Source organism: Gymnodraco acuticeps, unplaced genomic scaffold, assembly GCF_902827175.1.
Source record: "Gymnodraco acuticeps unplaced genomic scaffold, fGymAcu1.1, whole genome shotgun sequence".
Classification (NCBI taxonomy): domain Eukaryota; kingdom Metazoa; phylum Chordata; class Actinopteri; order Perciformes; family Bathydraconidae; genus Gymnodraco; species Gymnodraco acuticeps.
Window position 1 is genome coordinate 920,476 of NW_022992222.1, and position 18,017 is coordinate 938,492.

The 18,017-nt window shown below is 40.6% G+C and overlaps 1 protein-coding gene across 1 annotated transcript in view; it reads right to left on the minus strand.

Annotated features, from left to right (window-relative positions):
• alk (ALK receptor tyrosine kinase) overlaps positions 1–18,017 on the minus strand; it is a 516,591-nt gene that overhangs the window by 216,756 nt on the left and 281,818 nt on the right. The window contains 1 exon segment of the mRNA XM_034205980.1: positions 2,058–2,262. Coding sequence (XP_034061871.1) covers positions 2,058–2,262 — 205 coding nt within the window.

Below are 18,017 nucleotides of genomic sequence, written 5' to 3' on the forward strand. Positions count from 1 at the left end.
GCTTTCAGGGGTTTCAAAACGAGAGCTCCCTCAGTGGCTGATGGCTGTAGCAGAGCTGGAGTTTGGCCGCTTGTGTGGGAGGAGAGAAGTTTAGAAAATAAACAAGCACATTTAAGTTATAATAGCCACAGCATTTACTGAGGCATTGCTAATTTGTTGATCACATTTTTCCATTACAATGTCACTATTAGAGGGAATCAAAGGAGATTTTGGACGGTTGAGTGTGTGGGCAGCTTCCAAAATAGCGCCTATTATTCCTACTCCTGTGGGAACACACTTGTGATTTGGATATTTCTGTTTTAGTTGCAGTTGGCTGCTGTCTATGAGTCCTTTTAATACAAAGTTTACCTAAGAATAATAAAATAGAGTTTCACACTTTCTTCAAGTAAGTAAGACCTAAATACAATCTATATACAATAATGTTTTGTTTCCCCTTGCCCCTTATGCTTAATGTCCTGACTACTGAATTGTTGTGAATGTCAAAACACGGGATTAAAATTCAAAGGCGAAGGGAAAGGGTTGGCAATTAGTACACCGTCAGATTCTTATGATGTTCGCGGGGGGCCCTTCTTGCTTTTGTTACTGCCCCATCTTGAGATGAGAGCGTCCTCCCGCCGGAGTGAAGATGTGGGGAAAGTGGTTGAGTGGGTCTCCAAACAACAGAGATTGCAAGGGCGGATGGCGGCCTGTGACTACAAATGAGAGCACACAAACGTCTAATCCGTCACACGCGTAATGAGTGTCCCTGCTATGGTCCCTAAAGGAGACACACCATTCGCGTTAACACTCACAAACGCTAGTGCACATTTCCTCCCACACACAGACAGACGGGACGGAGAAAGGAGAGGTGCATAAAGCAAGACATTCATGTGATTCCAGTGCCCTTAAGGGATCACACACACGAGCAGCATGGAATATGTCCGAGCTGCTCTGGTATACTGACTTCCCACACAGACAAGTACAGCTATGCTAATAAGGCAGACCACACATAGATACCACTGCACATATTAAGTATTTAGAGGAGTAGCCTATGAACTAGGTGGCCTCTCTACAAAGACTACAATGAAAAGCCACAATGGAGATCATATGAATAAAATATGCTGACTTACCAAGACATGTTGTAAACAACCTTCTAGGGTTAATTATGGCAGACATTTGTATTTAGTCTTAGTTCTGTGATACTATTTTTTTGCCACAAGGTTATATCGATTAATTTCAGTCAATCAAGTCAAGCCAAAACCAATCATTTTGTCATTATAGTTCACCTTATTCCCACTAATATTATTATGAATGGTTACATTATTTAAAATTCAACTTTGATTCTCCAAAGCCTCCTGACAGAGCTCACAGTTCAGTAGCATCAACCGGTCCAAATACCCAATTCATCAGTCAACATGAAGTTAGTTAACCACTGTTACTCAACTTTAAGCATCATAGAAACACAGCTATTAGCAATGAGGAAAGAGGGTATTTGTGTGTTGAACAGAAAGGGAAGATAATGTGGAAGGTGAAGAAAATGGACATGTAAAATGGAGATTTTATATATTCAATATTATTATTATATATGATATTATCAAAGTCACTTTTTTGTCACAATTGTGCTGGCTTGTCATTGTCTCGTCATGGTCTTCATATTATTTCAGTTTTGTTATAACACTACTATCAACATTTTCTTCTTACTCAGCCAGTTCCTGTCTAACACAATGTCCATAGAATCAGGTTTTGATGAGGTTGCCAACATTTAATTCTACCAAAGGTTTTCCATCCCTGTCTATATTAGAAAACATTAGCACTTGTTTGGGAACATCGTATTCACAATAAAGCTTTTGGCTGGCAAGCAAGAATACATGGTTCACGACTCAGAAGACCATCTTAGAAATCCAGTAAACATAGCTAGTGCCAAGAGAAATGTTCAAATGTGTCATTATGAACATCAGGAGTGAATGGTTAAAGACACCTACTTCACGGTTTCTTATTCTCGATAAATCTCTGGGTTGTGTTTTGTCCCGGGGCAAGTTTAGATTCAGTCTGTAGTGTAGTAAAAAACGAGTGCTTACCCAGTGATGCGTGGCAGCGTGTCTGTGGAGAAGAGTGCGAGGGGCGGTTTGTCCCGCTCTATGAGCCACATGGTGTATTGCCCACTTTGCTCGGGGTGGAGGAACACGGCCATGTCCAGGCTGCAGGGACCCTGGCCCCCCCACAACCAGGGACTCAGCACCCAGGGGCCGCCAAAGGCTGAGCTGTTCACCCAGAGGAAGTGGCCTGTGGGCGAGAGGTAAAACAAAGAATGAGGAAGAGCAGGGGCACAAACAGGGTGGGCTAAACATCGAAGGACATTGCGGGGTTAGGGTCAAATCTTGCTAGTACTGTAGATCAGTAGAAGCGAGAAGTTATATTTCGTGAACATGATGTTCCGTTACAGTACGTACAGAATCTGAATGATGATCACGGGCTATGATTTCAAATAGTTTGGAGGCAAAGGCTGAGTGTAGTACTTGATGAGAATGCATGAAATAAAGCCGCTTTGAAAAAGAACAGTACATGACATCCCTAGCACCAAAGAAAAGAGAGACGGGTAGCGGGGGGAAAATCAAAGCATCGTTTTTGATCTGGCTTTGATATGAAGTCCCATTTCACTTTCAAACCTATTGCGCTCATTCATGCAGGAGGTTCATCAGAGGCTGAAAGTGGTGTGTGGGGGGGAACACAGAGAATCTCAACTTGAAAGGAGGAATATCCATTTTTAATATTCTCTCTTAAGAACAAGTGGTGTTGATGACGGGAAGCTAAGAAACGCAAAGCAAAAATCAAGCAAAATAATTGATTTTTAAAATAAAATCATTCTCCGTATCAAGGTGAGATTGCCCTGATGTCACTGTAAGGGTCGTGTGGAGCGTTAGCTGCTGCATTTGCAAGTAAGTACATATTGAAATATTTTGTTAGATATTTTTCAGTTTGTTTCCATTTCCAGGCTGCACTCTTGCCTTTTGAACAAAAGCAAAACTAGCTTCCCATGGGTCAGGCTGTAACTAGGCCATGCATGTTCATTACATCCATTACAAACCTGGGTTATATTGTATAGATCACATTGAAGCAATATGTTAACCCCCTGATAAAGTGTGTGTCATAGCATTTAATGCTCTATTTGGGCTACTTTTTGTTTGAAAACATATTATTACTTTTCCCAATAGCATCATCTGCTGCTTCACCCTCACACTTAGTTTATTTAGACCTTTGACACTTTGTATTGATGAGCTTGTCACAGATAACAAAATGTTATGCCAATCAATTCAATAACATGCCTTTGACAATATGTACTTTAAATCTACTTCTTATAATAACACAATTGTTCTGGTTGTGCACTGACGGGTCGGTTAGAGTTAAAAAATGTTTAAGTAAATCCAAGCTAAATATTATTTTGTAACCACTTAGGGTAATAAAATATTACATTACATGTTATCTATCGGATCCTTTTATCCAAAGCGACACTTCAATTTCAGATGAATTGTCTTGCCCACTGACACACAGGGGCCGTTTCTCAATCTCGAGGATACTGGCTTCCAAGCCAATATTTCAAGGATGCTACGTCATCGAGTGCCGCCGAAGGACTGTTCCAATCTCCAGCATACTTGTAATTCCACCGAGGCAGCATCCTTGGTTTGGGGGAAATTTCGAGGCTGCACATGGGTAGACTTTGGGTCCTTAAAATCCCCACAATGCTTTGCGCACGGACCAATTTCAAAAACCCTTGCGGAGAATTGCTGAACCGACGCAGCACACATTTAAATGTAAGTATAGTGGCGTAGAACATGTGTTGGTAAACATGTTACTTTGTTACATTTGTTTGTTATTACATTACATTGCATTTAGCTGACGCTTTTATCCAAAGCGACTTACAATAAGTGCGTTCGACCAACAAGATACAAACTTGAAGAAAACAGAGTCATATAAGTACATCAGGTTTCATAGAGCTAAAACATTTCAAGTGCTACTCAACTGGCTTTAGGTAAGCCAGTCCTTTATTAGTATATAAGTGCTTTGTTAGCAATTATTTGTTAGTAATTCTATCGATCAAAGTGGAGTCGAAAGAGATGAGTTATCACCAAAGATGTGTTCCGTGAAAGTAAAGCAAGTTCATAATTAGATAGACATCGTGAGGTATTTATTTTCGGTACAGTTTATGTTGAAACCATTAGAGAGAGTGGCACACTTGTTAGCCTGTTCCATTCTTCTTCGTTTTCCGAAGCCGTGGCTTGGAAGTATACTTGCTTCGTTTATGAAGGAAGTGACTTGGAAGTACGCGACTACCAAGCCAGCACCCTCGCGAATGAGAAACAGCCTGGGGGTGTTTCTCAATGTCGAGGAAGGCTGTTCCAGAGCCACTATTTCAAGCATACTACGTCATCGAGTCCTGCCGAAGGACTGTTCCAATGTCCAGCATACTTGGAATTCTACCGAGGCCGTCGTACTTCATAGCGGGACATTTCGAGGCTGCACATGTGTAGACTCTGCGGTCTTAAAATCCCCACAATGCTTTGCGCACGGACCAATTTCAAAATCTTTGGCGGAAATCGCGCTCCATTTAAGGCGGGGCCTCGCATATGACGCACACCTGCACACCTGTTAGCCTGTTCCACAATTATTCGTTTTCCGAGGCTAGGAAGGATTCTTGCCTCGCTTCTGAAGCAAGTGACTCGGAAGACATGTGCTAACAAGCAAGCGTCCTCGACATTGAGAAACACCCTGGGATTGAACCACTGATCCTCTGATTGGTAGACGCTGTTACGTGCCGTAGTGGGTGCTGGTGTGTGTGTGTGTATTTGTGTGTCTCTCTCTCCCCCTCTCACCCAGGGCCTCCATAAGGGAGCTGAGAAAGGCTGCAGTCGCTCTCTCCTTCTCCTCTGGCTGCATGTGTGCAGCATGGTGTCTCTGTCTCTGTGTGAGGCCTGTGTTTTTGTTAACTGTTAGGAGAAGTGCTCCAGTGTATCCTTGTGTATTGTTTTAAGTAAGTCACTTTCTTTAATGAGAAAGTTGTTCTGAGTTACCTTACTGTACGTTTGTTTTGCAAATTGGCTGGTGAGCCCTCTTTTCTTTTGATTATTAAACATCTCCTTGTGGCTTCAGCAATCAGTTTCCTCTCCTCTTTTCTCTCGCCCGGTTATTTTATATTTCTGCTACTTCCCTTTGTACCCCTAGTCCAGGAGGGAACGTAACAATGCCTATTAATATATCAATGTTACCCTGACTGTGTATATCTGACTATACATTGTATTAAACAAGATATGATGCATGATTGCAATTTTATAGTGAAATCTGATCTATTTATTTCCTACACTTATCAACAGTTTTGCAGTTTAAAATGTTTAAATAGCTGCAATAGTGAAAGATCATGACAACTGATTCAGGTATTCCATTTGAAACTTCATTTTAGGTGGGCAGGAGAAATGCTTACTCCCTCTTTTTATTCTCCCCCTATATCCAACACCTTTTTCCAAACTCAGGGAAGTTTGCTGAATAACTGGTGAATTCGCAGGCCTTTAAATTTGCTTTCCCTTCCACATTTGCATGCTCCTTACATAAAAGGTCCAGTCAATTTGGCAAGGACAGTCCAAGTGCCAAGACAATTCAGACAGCAGGCATTTACTACACACCCAGCAGCGATTCGATATAAAGGCTTTAAGGCTCAGCCGGGGAGAGCTTTGGGCCTGAAGGCAGAAACCTATTAAGTCTGTTTCCCAATCAAAATACCTGCATGTGAGCAATTATCGACAGAGTACAAATTATAACGGCAACTGCAAAGGAAATAATAGATTTCTGCCTCTGCTTCACCTACGAATACTCCCACCTAACAGAGCTTGGTGCCCTCATTTTCTGCATGACAAGGCCTGGTTCAACTGAATGTCTGTACCAATCAGGAAGGAGCAGCATGACAACATGATCGTTGGTCGGGGTTTAAGCGGTATAGATAAAGATGATTTCAAATCCAGCTTTGCATAAAACTAAAATCTCCGTAAGGTAACATGTACTAATCGGTATTTTTGCAATTAGGCAACACGCAGTAGGGCAATTTACTTTATCACCTCTTGCGTAAATATGGACCACTCTTGTCTTACATTTGAGAAAACAAAGAGGGAGTTTCTCTCCCACACATTCCTTTGTTTACTTCTGCACTTCTATTGGCTAGCGCTTCAACACATTGTATGTGATAGGCTTGGCGGGGTGGACCGACGCATCTCTAAGTGGTTGACACATCTGGGGCCTCATTTATAAAGCCTTGTGTAGGATTGCCGTGGGAAGGTTGCTTACATAGGACAAAGCAAATAAATACACACCAACACTTTCCGATTCATAAAAGACTGCGTACATAGCCTAACCTTCCTCAGGCAGTGTGTTTGTACCGGGGACAGGAGACCCCCCTTGATGAGAAACTGTAAGAAATGAACGGGGAATCCCTCCGGAGTGGAGTCATGACGACTGGATCTGAATTATTTTGTTGTATTTGGTGGTTTGTGTTCCAGCTTTCGATCAGCAACTATATATCCATAATCCACCAGTTAAAGGAAATACAACTAATGTGTTATATTAGCTGTACAATTGACCACATATGGTGTTCTTAGCTTCCATACCTCCTGTGTTTTACGAGCGACTTATCAAGTCTTGGCAAACGGCATAAAACACGATTAAACATGATAGTAGGCCAATATAAAACCATGCTCATATCTACAACCTATAGAAATGCAAAACGGCGTCAGTTTAGACGTAATTCTGTCCTCCTGCTTACCGCATCATTTATGAGAAAACATTTCATAACATTAACACAACATATTCCAGGTGGTTTTAAATAACATATCCGTATTTATTTATTTCTCCAAGTTATGTTTTAGTGTGCACTGAGGAGTCTCAAACAGGCGTTTGTTTAATCATCTTGAGATTGGCTTTAATCAATGTTTAAAAATGAATTCTTCATATAAGATAAATGAGAGGTAACATTTTATTTATGGTATTATTTCCACATATTTCTCTCCATTCTTCCTTCTGCCAACGGTGTCGCAGTTTCTCGTCTCTCCCGTTTTTGTGCTTAGTGCGCACGCATGGGTCAGAGTTTGCGTGGAGGACCGCACGTTTTCCCGGCAAGTTTGTTTTTTATAAATCACAAACAGTGCGTAGAAACTGGCGTACGCCATCTTTTGTGCGTCCGCACCGTTTATAAATGAGGCCCCAGAGCAGACTGGGCTCTGGTTTCAGACAGAGGGTGAAAAGAGGTGCTGCAACACAGGCAGTATGAGAAATTAAGATAATATGAAAAGATAATATGAAAAGATATTCACAAAAAATAATTACAAGACTCTGGTGCCAGACAAAACAGAAAACAATTCAAAGGTTTCTTTCTTTTCTTTTTTGTAACCCAAACAAGCACTTGCTCTCTTCTGGTGTGTTTTGCTGCAGCTAATGGACGGTTTTAGGCATTTGTGATTTATCCCTGAAGTGATTCATCAACCGTGTTTAATACCACTTGATTATTGGCCATCGGAGTAAGAGCACAAGCCCAAAAGAAGCAGAAAGTGATCGTTGTATTCTGCATCATTAAACACTTTTCTCGCTCTCTGTGCGGTTTCTGATTCAATCAACCAAGGCTCTTGTTGACATACTGTAGCATACCAAATCAGGCCAAATGTTGGTAAGAGCTGAATTCCCCCATATAATACAATTGCAGCTCAGGCCTGAGTGGAGGAAAACAAGCCATTCAAATGGTATTGTCTGCCAAATCCTCTTGTCACATTATGCATGTACCCACAGCCAGCACACGCGTTTAGGGTTCCCAACACTTTCACTGCCTCACCATTTCATTTACAGCCCATTCACTGGTGTGACCTTAGAGAGTTTCTACTAAGGAGAAAGATGTCAAATGTTAAGTGTGCTGATGAGAAAAGAAAGATTTTCTGCAACAGTGTTTGTTTTGCCAGATGGAGGCTGTAGGAACAAGCTGTGAACATAACATTGATATACAATTAGTTTTAAAGTGTATTTGTTTGCAAATAAAAGCAAATTTACATATCCAACAATTATGGAGCAACATTAACATTCATTGGAAGTTGAGTTTCTAGTCTGTCGATGCATGTGTACTAATATCAAGATAGTAGTGGAACGTATCCAGTCTTTTGGGCACAAAACCATTGATATGGCTTTTATTTTGGCCAATTCAATGTTCATAGAAGAAACAAACATTAGGAAATGGAACGATCAAAGGACTCCACCTATATGTCTCCTCAAGTCAGTAAGAACAATGATATGGTTATTTTTGTTAAACTGCCTCATAAGCTAGTATCAGCTAACATGTTATGTTTTTATATCAAGCAGCAGCCATGGTAGAATACACAATTAAAGAAGTACATTCAAATTGTGCATTAGCATATATATTAATAATATATTTAAAAATTGACACAGATCTGAATACCTGAACGATACCAGAGACTGTTTACGGGAAAGTGTCCCAGTGGTACTGCAGATCTCTCTTAGCTGAATAAAAAAAACAATGACATGGAACAGTGCATTAAAGCATATCAAACATCTGGAGCAGGGGAAACCATTTCTCTTTGATTCATATGAGTGATTTCACACATTGTTTTATTGTGTGAGGTGCCTTAGAATATTTGATTGGGAGAATTTATTGCAATAATGTATACAGAGAGGTTGTCTGGGTAACTGCCTTGTGAATACCCAGCAGGTACAATAACTGGATAGAACATGTTGGTTATATTATGAATAACAAACAAGAACATTCAATTAGAATTAAAACGTTTAATTACTTAGATAGACTATATGGTAACAATTTAAAATTACATTTTAGTTTGGTTTCAAAGGCAGAGCCACATCTACTTAAAGTTGTGGGTAAATACCTATTTCAGGATCAAATGTTAAATACTGGATGATGATTTATTACATTCATGTTATAGCTTGTAAATGTGCATACTGCTGCTGGGTAACCTATGACTATATAACATGAGTACATGTATAAAGAAGCCATACATTCAAATACCGAGGTAAATTACAAGTATCTCAAAATGTTACTTAATTACAGTATTTGAGTAAATGCCTTTTTACAGTCCACCACTGGAGTTGACCATACAGCCATGCAATTCGTATACGTGGTTGATTACATGTGTATTCAGACTTTAGACACATTTAATTGTACAGCGCTGCATAACTAGACACTGCAGGAAGGCTTTGGTAACCTCCAGAAACATACACACTATTGTTTCATCCACGTAGCTCCGCTCTTCTGTCACAAGGACGAGTCCCCACGGCTGCTGGTTTGTTCCAAGGTTTGTTTTTGTAATTTGTCATGTAGCGTTACAAAGGGAACTAACATTGTTTTCATGAAAATGAGATGCAGACTTGGATGTAAGCAGGGGAAATGTCAACATGTGTTTCTTTTTTCTCTAAACGTTGGAGTCTCTGTAAATGATCCATTGCTTGTCTCTGTTGTACATTTAGCAGTGCAGATGAGACACTGAGGATAACAGTGCTCTGTGGTGGTCCAGCTTATGAGCAAATACAATTATTTCCAAATACAATACTTTGTCATGCTTACCCGCAGAAACTGATGTAAGGGTTTTGATCATCTTTGATTTGCTACTATAAGGTGATTTATGTTTAATTTACACAGCCTTTGAACATGATTTATCGCTCATGCTAGAGTTATGAGGCTGCTGTTTGTTTGTCGTGTGGCAGTTACTCGCAGGAGCTTTGCCAAACGTGCCAATCATTTTCAGTTTTAGTCATTTCTGCCAGTGTGTTTTTTATTTCAAAGGCACTCAGCCATGTCATGACCACCGGTTTGATACATTTTAAGCAGCTAAACATCTGATATTATTGTGGCGAAGCTGAGCTCTGGCATTAGAGCTTAATGTCAACAGCTACATTACCATAGAGTAGGAAAGTGGAGGGCGCTGGGCCCTTAAGTTCAGCCAGGGCGCTCGCTGAAGAGAAAACAACGTTGTTGCTGTACATGACTCAGGAGCGAGTGTACAGATGCTATCAGAATGATTCAACCCCCATTGCACTTAAGGTTTATTGGAAAAACATACCATTTCTCAGTTGTTTGCAATAAACAAATGACAAAATAACTGTTTCAGTAGTGCACTGAAACTAATATTACAAGGGTTTTTATCCAAATGAAACCAAAAAATGCTACTTTTAATGACTACTGCAGTCTAAAAAGCATTCAACCCCTTCATGACAAGTATCTTCATTACTTAGAGCACCCTTTTGCTGTTTTGACCTGCTGCAAACGTGATGCAGACACCAGCATATTGGAGCCCACTTTTCTTGTTGCAATCCAACGTATGTGTGTTCTCGCTCAACCACACCTGAACTAATGAAGCCCTTGATTAGATGCACCAGGTAAAAAAAGACATTTTTGAAAATTAAAGCATGTAGAAATGTCACAGTAGCGACACTAAATACAAATATGAACCTGAACCTTTGCAGAATAGGGCCCCTTTAAATGCAATGTATACAAATTGTGTATCATTATTTTCTCACACCCCTAATGTATAAATGAATGACACTGAAGAAAAAGGGAGATCGCGTTAGATACTGATTGTGGTTTAGGATATAAAAACATGAGGTTGTTGTTTAGTGTTCTAAAAGATTATTTTAGCCACTGGTATTTAATGAGATGCCAGAATGGGTATGTTTGTATGTTCCCCTCTGTGATCCTATTACTATTCATTGGACACTATTTGGTTTAATGACTCCAATGAATGATAGCGCACAATAACACTGCACAGTAAACCCCGGGCAGTCCACATGGTGACAGCCCACTGTCCTCTGATAATTATCCTGGTTATAATGAACTACATATTATAGCTGTCCCTCAGTTTCTGCTCTCTCAGAAATCCATTAGTCCCTTTCATGAGCTGCTGCTGCTGTTTTATAAGAGCACATTTCACTGAAGCATGTGCAGTAGTTATTTTGTATTTGTGAAACACACTTTTCAACCAAATACATTTCAGCACATGGATATAAAAGGGTTGTTGTATAATAAACTTGAATAGATGATATCAATTATATCCAATGAGGGTATCTTTTCCAAGCGGACAACACATGTGTCAAGCTTGTGTGAGATAAGAGACACGGTATAGCGATCTAAAAGCCAATGCGGATTCAAGTCAAAGTAAGCAAATAAGCAGTTATAGAAAAGCCTTTTGTGTTTTATGTGAAACACATTGAGCTTTTCATTAGATTAGGGGAGTACATTTACAATGTTTACAACAGTTACAGAAAGTTGTTTTTATGAATAATCATCAGTGTGTAAAATTGAGGATTATAAGGATATCATTTTTAAAATAAAGAAAGATATACTGAATTTCACATGATAATATATCAACAATTCATGAGACAAGTCTCATACTCTCTGATGTAGGTGAGAAACAGGGTACAAATATAGCCTTTGTTTTTCATGTAAAGCAGAAAAGTGAAAACATCAAATCCAGTTATCAAAAAGCTGAATAATTTGAGCGCTTTCCAGTTCAGAAAGATTCTTCTTTACGCAGAGAGTTATCCACGCAGGAGAAGAGATCTTTGGAAATGATCTAGTTTTCATGAACATAATTCATGACAAACTGTGAACATTTAATTTAGATGGGTACGGCTTTTGCTTCAATGTGGTAACATGACATTTCTTTTTTTAACACATGAAAGGCAAACCTTTTCTGCTTGATTTACAAATGTATGGCCTAATTTCAGCAAAACTATTTCATTTGTCTTTAGTTACATATGTATAGGGTTAATCCAACATAATTATTAATAACAGAATCAATATTTTGACATAATAAATTGTAAATGAACAGCCAAGCCACATTGTGTTGGTTTAAATGTAACCCTGGTAACTCTCACGAACAAATGAATTATGCCGAGCATTCAAAGGCTGTTGTTTCAAATATGATATTACTAAATTATTGCTGTAATATCACTGAAATAACAATTTAATCTTGAACAAATATCCAGTGATTCAAGTTCAAGAAAAAGAAGACAAAAGTAATAATTTGAAGAGAAATGGAGTCTGCTGGGTCTTCCAGATAAAAAAACAAATGTGGGTATTAAGATACAAATCTGAACTTATTGCATTATACATGAAGGTACGCTCTTTGATTTTTCACAACAAATGATGAGTTACAAAGATACGTTATTTGACAATGTTCATCAAAGACAAGGGTCTCTGAGGCAGTTAAATATTACTGCAATAGACCAAGATGTTCCTACCCTGAAATGCATAGTTTGTCCCACAGCAAACAAATCAATGATTGTCCTGATGATGCCTTGAGCTGCTTTCAACCAGGAGGGGCACCATTCATTAATCACTTTCCTTGAAATAAACTGAAAACTAAACATCAACAGATTAGAAGAACTTTAAGACCATTAGCCGCTTTCACACCAAGTACTTTGCCGTACTTAGTGCCAGCACTTAGTACCCCTATGGAACTAAGTGCAGATCGCGTTCACACCGGAATAAGTCCCTGAGGGAAGATTACGCAAATGAAGCCGCTGATGTCACTTCTTCTTCTTCTGCTTTGGGTTTACTGGCAGGCAGCAAACAACTTCACGGCGTATACTGCCTCCCGAAGTCCCCGGATGGAAGGCCCCGGAGTTGGGGACTGGCTTCAGTAGAAGCTGCTGGGAGTCCCAGCAGCTTCCGAGTAAATCGCCAGAACTCCGACACCTCCTCATCTCCACCGCTCCCATGTTTTTTTTTGTGTTGCCAGAAGTTAGTCTCTCTCCGTTGGTGCGCTGGGCTAATGCTAATGCCAATAATGCTAATGCAAGCAAATACAATGCACAACACTTTTCAGAGTTTTACGGGGCGTGGTTTTCAATTCGCCCAGCCAATAGAAATTGGTACTTTCTGATAGTACCACCTCTCTAGCAGGCACTACAAATGGGGGTAAAAGTTCTCGGAACTAAGTTCTCTTTTTGGTGTGAACGCAAAATTCCAGGCACTAACGGAACTAAACAGGAAAAGTACGGGTAAAAGTACTCCAGTGTGAACGCGCCTATTTACATTTAAAATGTCTGGTTAACATTCTCATCTGGATCGTTTAAAGGGTTTTTCGAGAATGCTCAGGGACAGTGGTGAACAAAGTGTGTCTGCAGCTTACTAAGTGTACTTTTTTAGCTGCCAATGTTTTGATTCAAACAGACCAGACTGAGAGTAAGATTGACACACGGATGGGGAGCTGAGACAGAAGAGACAGTACTCTGTTTTGTCGCCAGTGCCAAACGAAGTAAACAAGCGAGTCAACAGAGAGCCTGAGCCGTGATTTAAAGAGGGTTAGTGGTGACTTCAGCCTGAGGGATAAAGTGTCTCGGCCTTGCAAGCTGACTGATTAAGTGGCCTTGTTTATAGATGGAGCTGAACCCAAATGCTGCCAAAGGGTCTGTCCTCTTGAGTGCACAGCGCCATGGGTCATACGCCGGGCTGTCACCCACTGCTGCTCATCTGCAACAGGTGCACAGGAAGTAAACACAGTAATGCAGATGTGCAGCACGGGTCGATTTTGTAGTGCAGGTTTTATATTTATATTTGCCACTTTCAGAATCTGTTTAGCCCCAATGTCTATGATCCCTTTTAAACCTATTCATAACGCATTCAAATGAGCTTATAGCACTGCTTCATTAGAGTATACATAAGCATTAATAATCATGAAAATAATCATAACACATTATAAAGCATTTGAAATGTCATAAGGTCAAGTATCACAAAACGTTATAGTTTTTTTCCGCATCAACAATAAGGAATTTTTATTCATATCGTTTTGACATAGTATATTTTTTAAGGGGGAGCATATTATTTAATGCTATAATGCTTAATAAAATTGGATGATTATTTTATATAAAGTAATAACAATACTAGTGAAATTCCACAATTCTCAAAAAAAAGGAATACCACAGTAAAAGTCAAACAAAATAGTAATCCTATATAAAACCAAAAATGATGCTTTTAACTATACAACGGTATAGGCAGAGAATGGCACAATATATATAGGTTTATAATGCATGAAAGCAGCTTCCATTTTTATGTAAAAAATACTGAAATCTCACTGCATTGATATACATTTTCATTTGAAACATGTACTGCAGGTTTTCAATAACCAAAGAAACACCTGTTGTGATTTCCTGCATCATCAATATCATACTCTCCCAGAACTGAAATGCAAATACAATTCGATAAAAACAGCAAAAGGTTGCAATATTATTAACCACAACCGCAGATACAGAGGTTGATTTCTCAGAAAAGGTTTCTTTGAGTACAATGGGTAGTCGTCACAGGTGGGAAGGCCAGCGAAGCGTCTTGCTAGCAGTCAAAAGGAAACCGTGGGCGACCCCATGTGAATGTGTAAAAATACCAAAGTACAGGGTCCTTTGTCCCTCTGAGCCATGGACTGCAGCACACGATTTTCACACACACACATCTATGCAGACACACACTGAGCAGAGGTAGTGGTTGGTCGCTTTGAAATAACCCCCACACTTTTGTTTTGTCCTTCTTTCTTACCTAGAGTCTGTTATTATAAGCTCTCTGATCCAGCTTCTTTGCTTTTAGGCGTTGTTGCCCTCACTCTCAATACTGCATCTGAGAGTGTGATTCATAAACACTGAAGTTATCTTAAGACATGTTATTATTATTATTATACACGCATTGTCCATCACAAAGGAAATATATGTATTATATAAAACAACAACAACACAACTTGTATCTTAAGAAAGGATTGCACAGAGAAAACTCCAATTGTTGAGTGTTAACTTCCATCCATCCATCCATCCATCTTCTCCCGCTTATCCGTGGTCGGGTCGCGGGGGTAGCAGTTCCAGCAGAGAGCCCCAAACTTTCTTTTCCCTGGCGACATCAACCAGCTCTGACTGGGGGATCCCAAGGCGCTCCCAGGCCAGCGAAGAGATATAATCCCTCCACCTGGTCCTAGGTCTACCCCTTGGTCTCTTCCCAGCTGGACGTGCCTGGAACACCTCCCTAGGGAGGCGCCCAGGTGGCATCCTAACTAGGTGCCCGAACCACCTCAACTGGCTCCTTTCGACGCGAAGGAGGAGCGGCTCAACTCCGAGTCCCTCCCTGATGACCGAACTTCTCACCTTATCCCTAAGGTAGACACCAGCCACCCTGCGGAGAAAACCCATCTCGGCCGCTTGTATCCGCGATCTCGTTCTTTCGGTCATGACCCATCCTTCATGACCATAGGTGAGGGTAGGAACGAAAATGGCCCGGAAGACAGAGAGCTTTGCCTTCTGGCTCAGCTCCCTTTTCGTCACAACGGTGCGGTAAAGCGACTGCAGTACCGCTCCCGCTGCTCCGATTCTCCGGCCCATCTCACGCTCCATTGTTCCCTCACTCGAGAACAAGACCCCGAGATACTTGAACTCCTTCACTTGGGGTAAGGACTCATTCCCTACTTGAAGTGGACAGTCCATCGGTTTCCTGCTGAGAACCATGGCCTCAGATTTGGAGGTGCTGATCCTCATCCCAGCCGCTTCACACTCGGTTGCGAAGAGTGTTAACTTACAAAAACGATTTTAATTGGACACAAAAAGTGATTCATTTATTTAGTATTAACACCAAGTGCTCAGTCTATTATTCCTGATTACAAACTAAAACCATCAATAGTAATAACAAATAAACAATTAACTCTAAGTATACACGCTTACAGATGATAGTGTCTAAATGATGTAGCTAATGAGAATACATTTGATTTTTTGATACTGTCAGTAGCATGTTTGTATAAAAACTGATGAGCTTAAAAAGATGATATTTGATATACTTTATTAATCCTCGTGGGGAAATTGTTTCTCTGCGTTTGACCCATCCTGTGTTAGGAGCAGTGGTGCCATTTTGAACGGCGCCCGAGGAGCAGTGTAGGGAACGGTGCCTTGCTCAGCACTTGGTGCTAGCGGTAGCACTTGGTCTTGCCGGGACTTGAACTGGTGACCTTCCAGTTGCCAAGCCAAGTCCCTATCGACTTCGCCACCAACGCCCTAGATAACTCCCCAACCTTTTGGCATCAACCGTTTTATTATGTTCAGCTCTTCCAACAACACATGACACCGGCATAGGACCATAATAGGGCCCCTTTCATAAGTAGGCATGGTTTCAAACCTTATCTATGTCCGAGTAGAGTTTCTGCAGTTAACGTTACTCTTGATGTTCTGCTACCTAAGGATAGCTACAATAAGCTATTGTGTTATGTTGTTAGTTATATTGTTGAGATTCCTCTCATATAATAAGGTTTTATAGTGAAAGGGAAATCCTATGGCTTGTGTTGTATGTAAAGCAAAGCTTATATTGAATACATTGACATTATTCTACCACCATTACATTGTGCAATCAACATTTACTTACGATAAGTTCAAGTTTTAAATGCCTCACAATTTATCGGGTCAAAAGCACTCCTTCATAACTCTCCAAGCCTCACAATGACAAATCAAAGCCCAGACCAACAAGGAGTCAGCCCAACAAGCCCCGAGCAGAAGGGTTTGTTTGGCAAGCTGATCGTGGCTGGGCACCAGCAGCAACACTGAATATGGATAACCTCAGTCCACAAATACTGCATTTCCAGGCTTCAAGCAGCCTTGTCAGAGAGACTACTCTGTTACATTATGCTTCATTAGTTTGATTGTGGATAGTTGGTATTTGAAGCTACCTCTTTAAAGTCCAAAAACGTTATAGCTACTTTTTGAGTCTGCCATGTTCTTTGTGTCAGAGAAATGCAGACTAGTCGACATATTATTTCAGCAGAATGGTCATCGAAGTCTGAAAGTGTGTTCAAAGAGGGGGGTCGATAAGGAACTAATTAAAAGGAATGCGCTAAAATGCTCACATGCTGTTTGGACACAAAGAGAAAGGGAAACTTCAGAGGCATGCTGAGGGTATGGGCGGGATCACTTTGCCCAAGTTACACGGTCTTGGCAAGCAAGCTGAAGATCCAACAGCTGAGGGAAATATATAAAGAACTGGGACACGTACTGCCTTTGTAGTCGAGACAAAAAGGAATGAATAAATAAATTAGTAGATCCTCTGAGCGGAAAAGCACCCAAGTGTTCACGAAAAAAAAAAGATTCCCTCTCGACAACAGATATCCACCCAGTGAAACTAGCAATCATAAAGTGTGCAGGAAGGTAGATAAGATAGCTTGTTGATTACTCCCCAAGTGAATGCCGATAGTATCTCTTAGAGTGAATTCCTCAAGGCTAGGATATTATCTGATTATGGAACATTAGAGGAAGTTGGTTCTAATAACTCCATTAAGGACTTTTGCCATTTTCCTCCCCACTTTTTTACTTACACTTTTATTTTCTGTTTCCTTGGAAACTGGGAAAAGTCTCTACTATGCTGAAATACGTGCTAATGTGATCAAATGGATACAGTTTGCATTTTGTGAGCATGTTTAATTAATTTCCCGAGATTATAATGAATGTATTTGTGTTTGCATGAGAGTGCCACTGTTCTACCTGAAGGCAGTTCTGTTCCTCACTGTTGGTTTCTGAGTCTGACAAAGGACTGGCTGTGGACTGAGGGCCGGTCAGCCAGCCAGCAGCCTCTCAGCTATGTAAGGCAAGATGATGGATCACAATCCACAGGAGAGAGTCAACACTTCCATCCCCTGCCAACACCTCCTGCCTGGCCTGCTTGCAGGGAGAAATCCCAGAGCTGCTCTCAACAGGAGGGCCTGAAGCACCTCGCAGGGCCGCAGCCAGGAAGCACACACAGGCAGAGCAGGTGGAGTATCTGAGCGCTCGCATTGCAGCAGGCTGTAAATGTGTCAATAGGCAAGATATTTAACCTCAAAGCTCCTGCCAACGGTGGCAAATGAATGCATATATTAAAACATATTTGAGACTGGAGTGCTTTATAAATGCATCCCATTTACCATGTCATACACCAGTAAACTATGTTGATAGAATAAAAAAAAAATACTCATTAAATAATTCATTACTTTCTTTCCCTG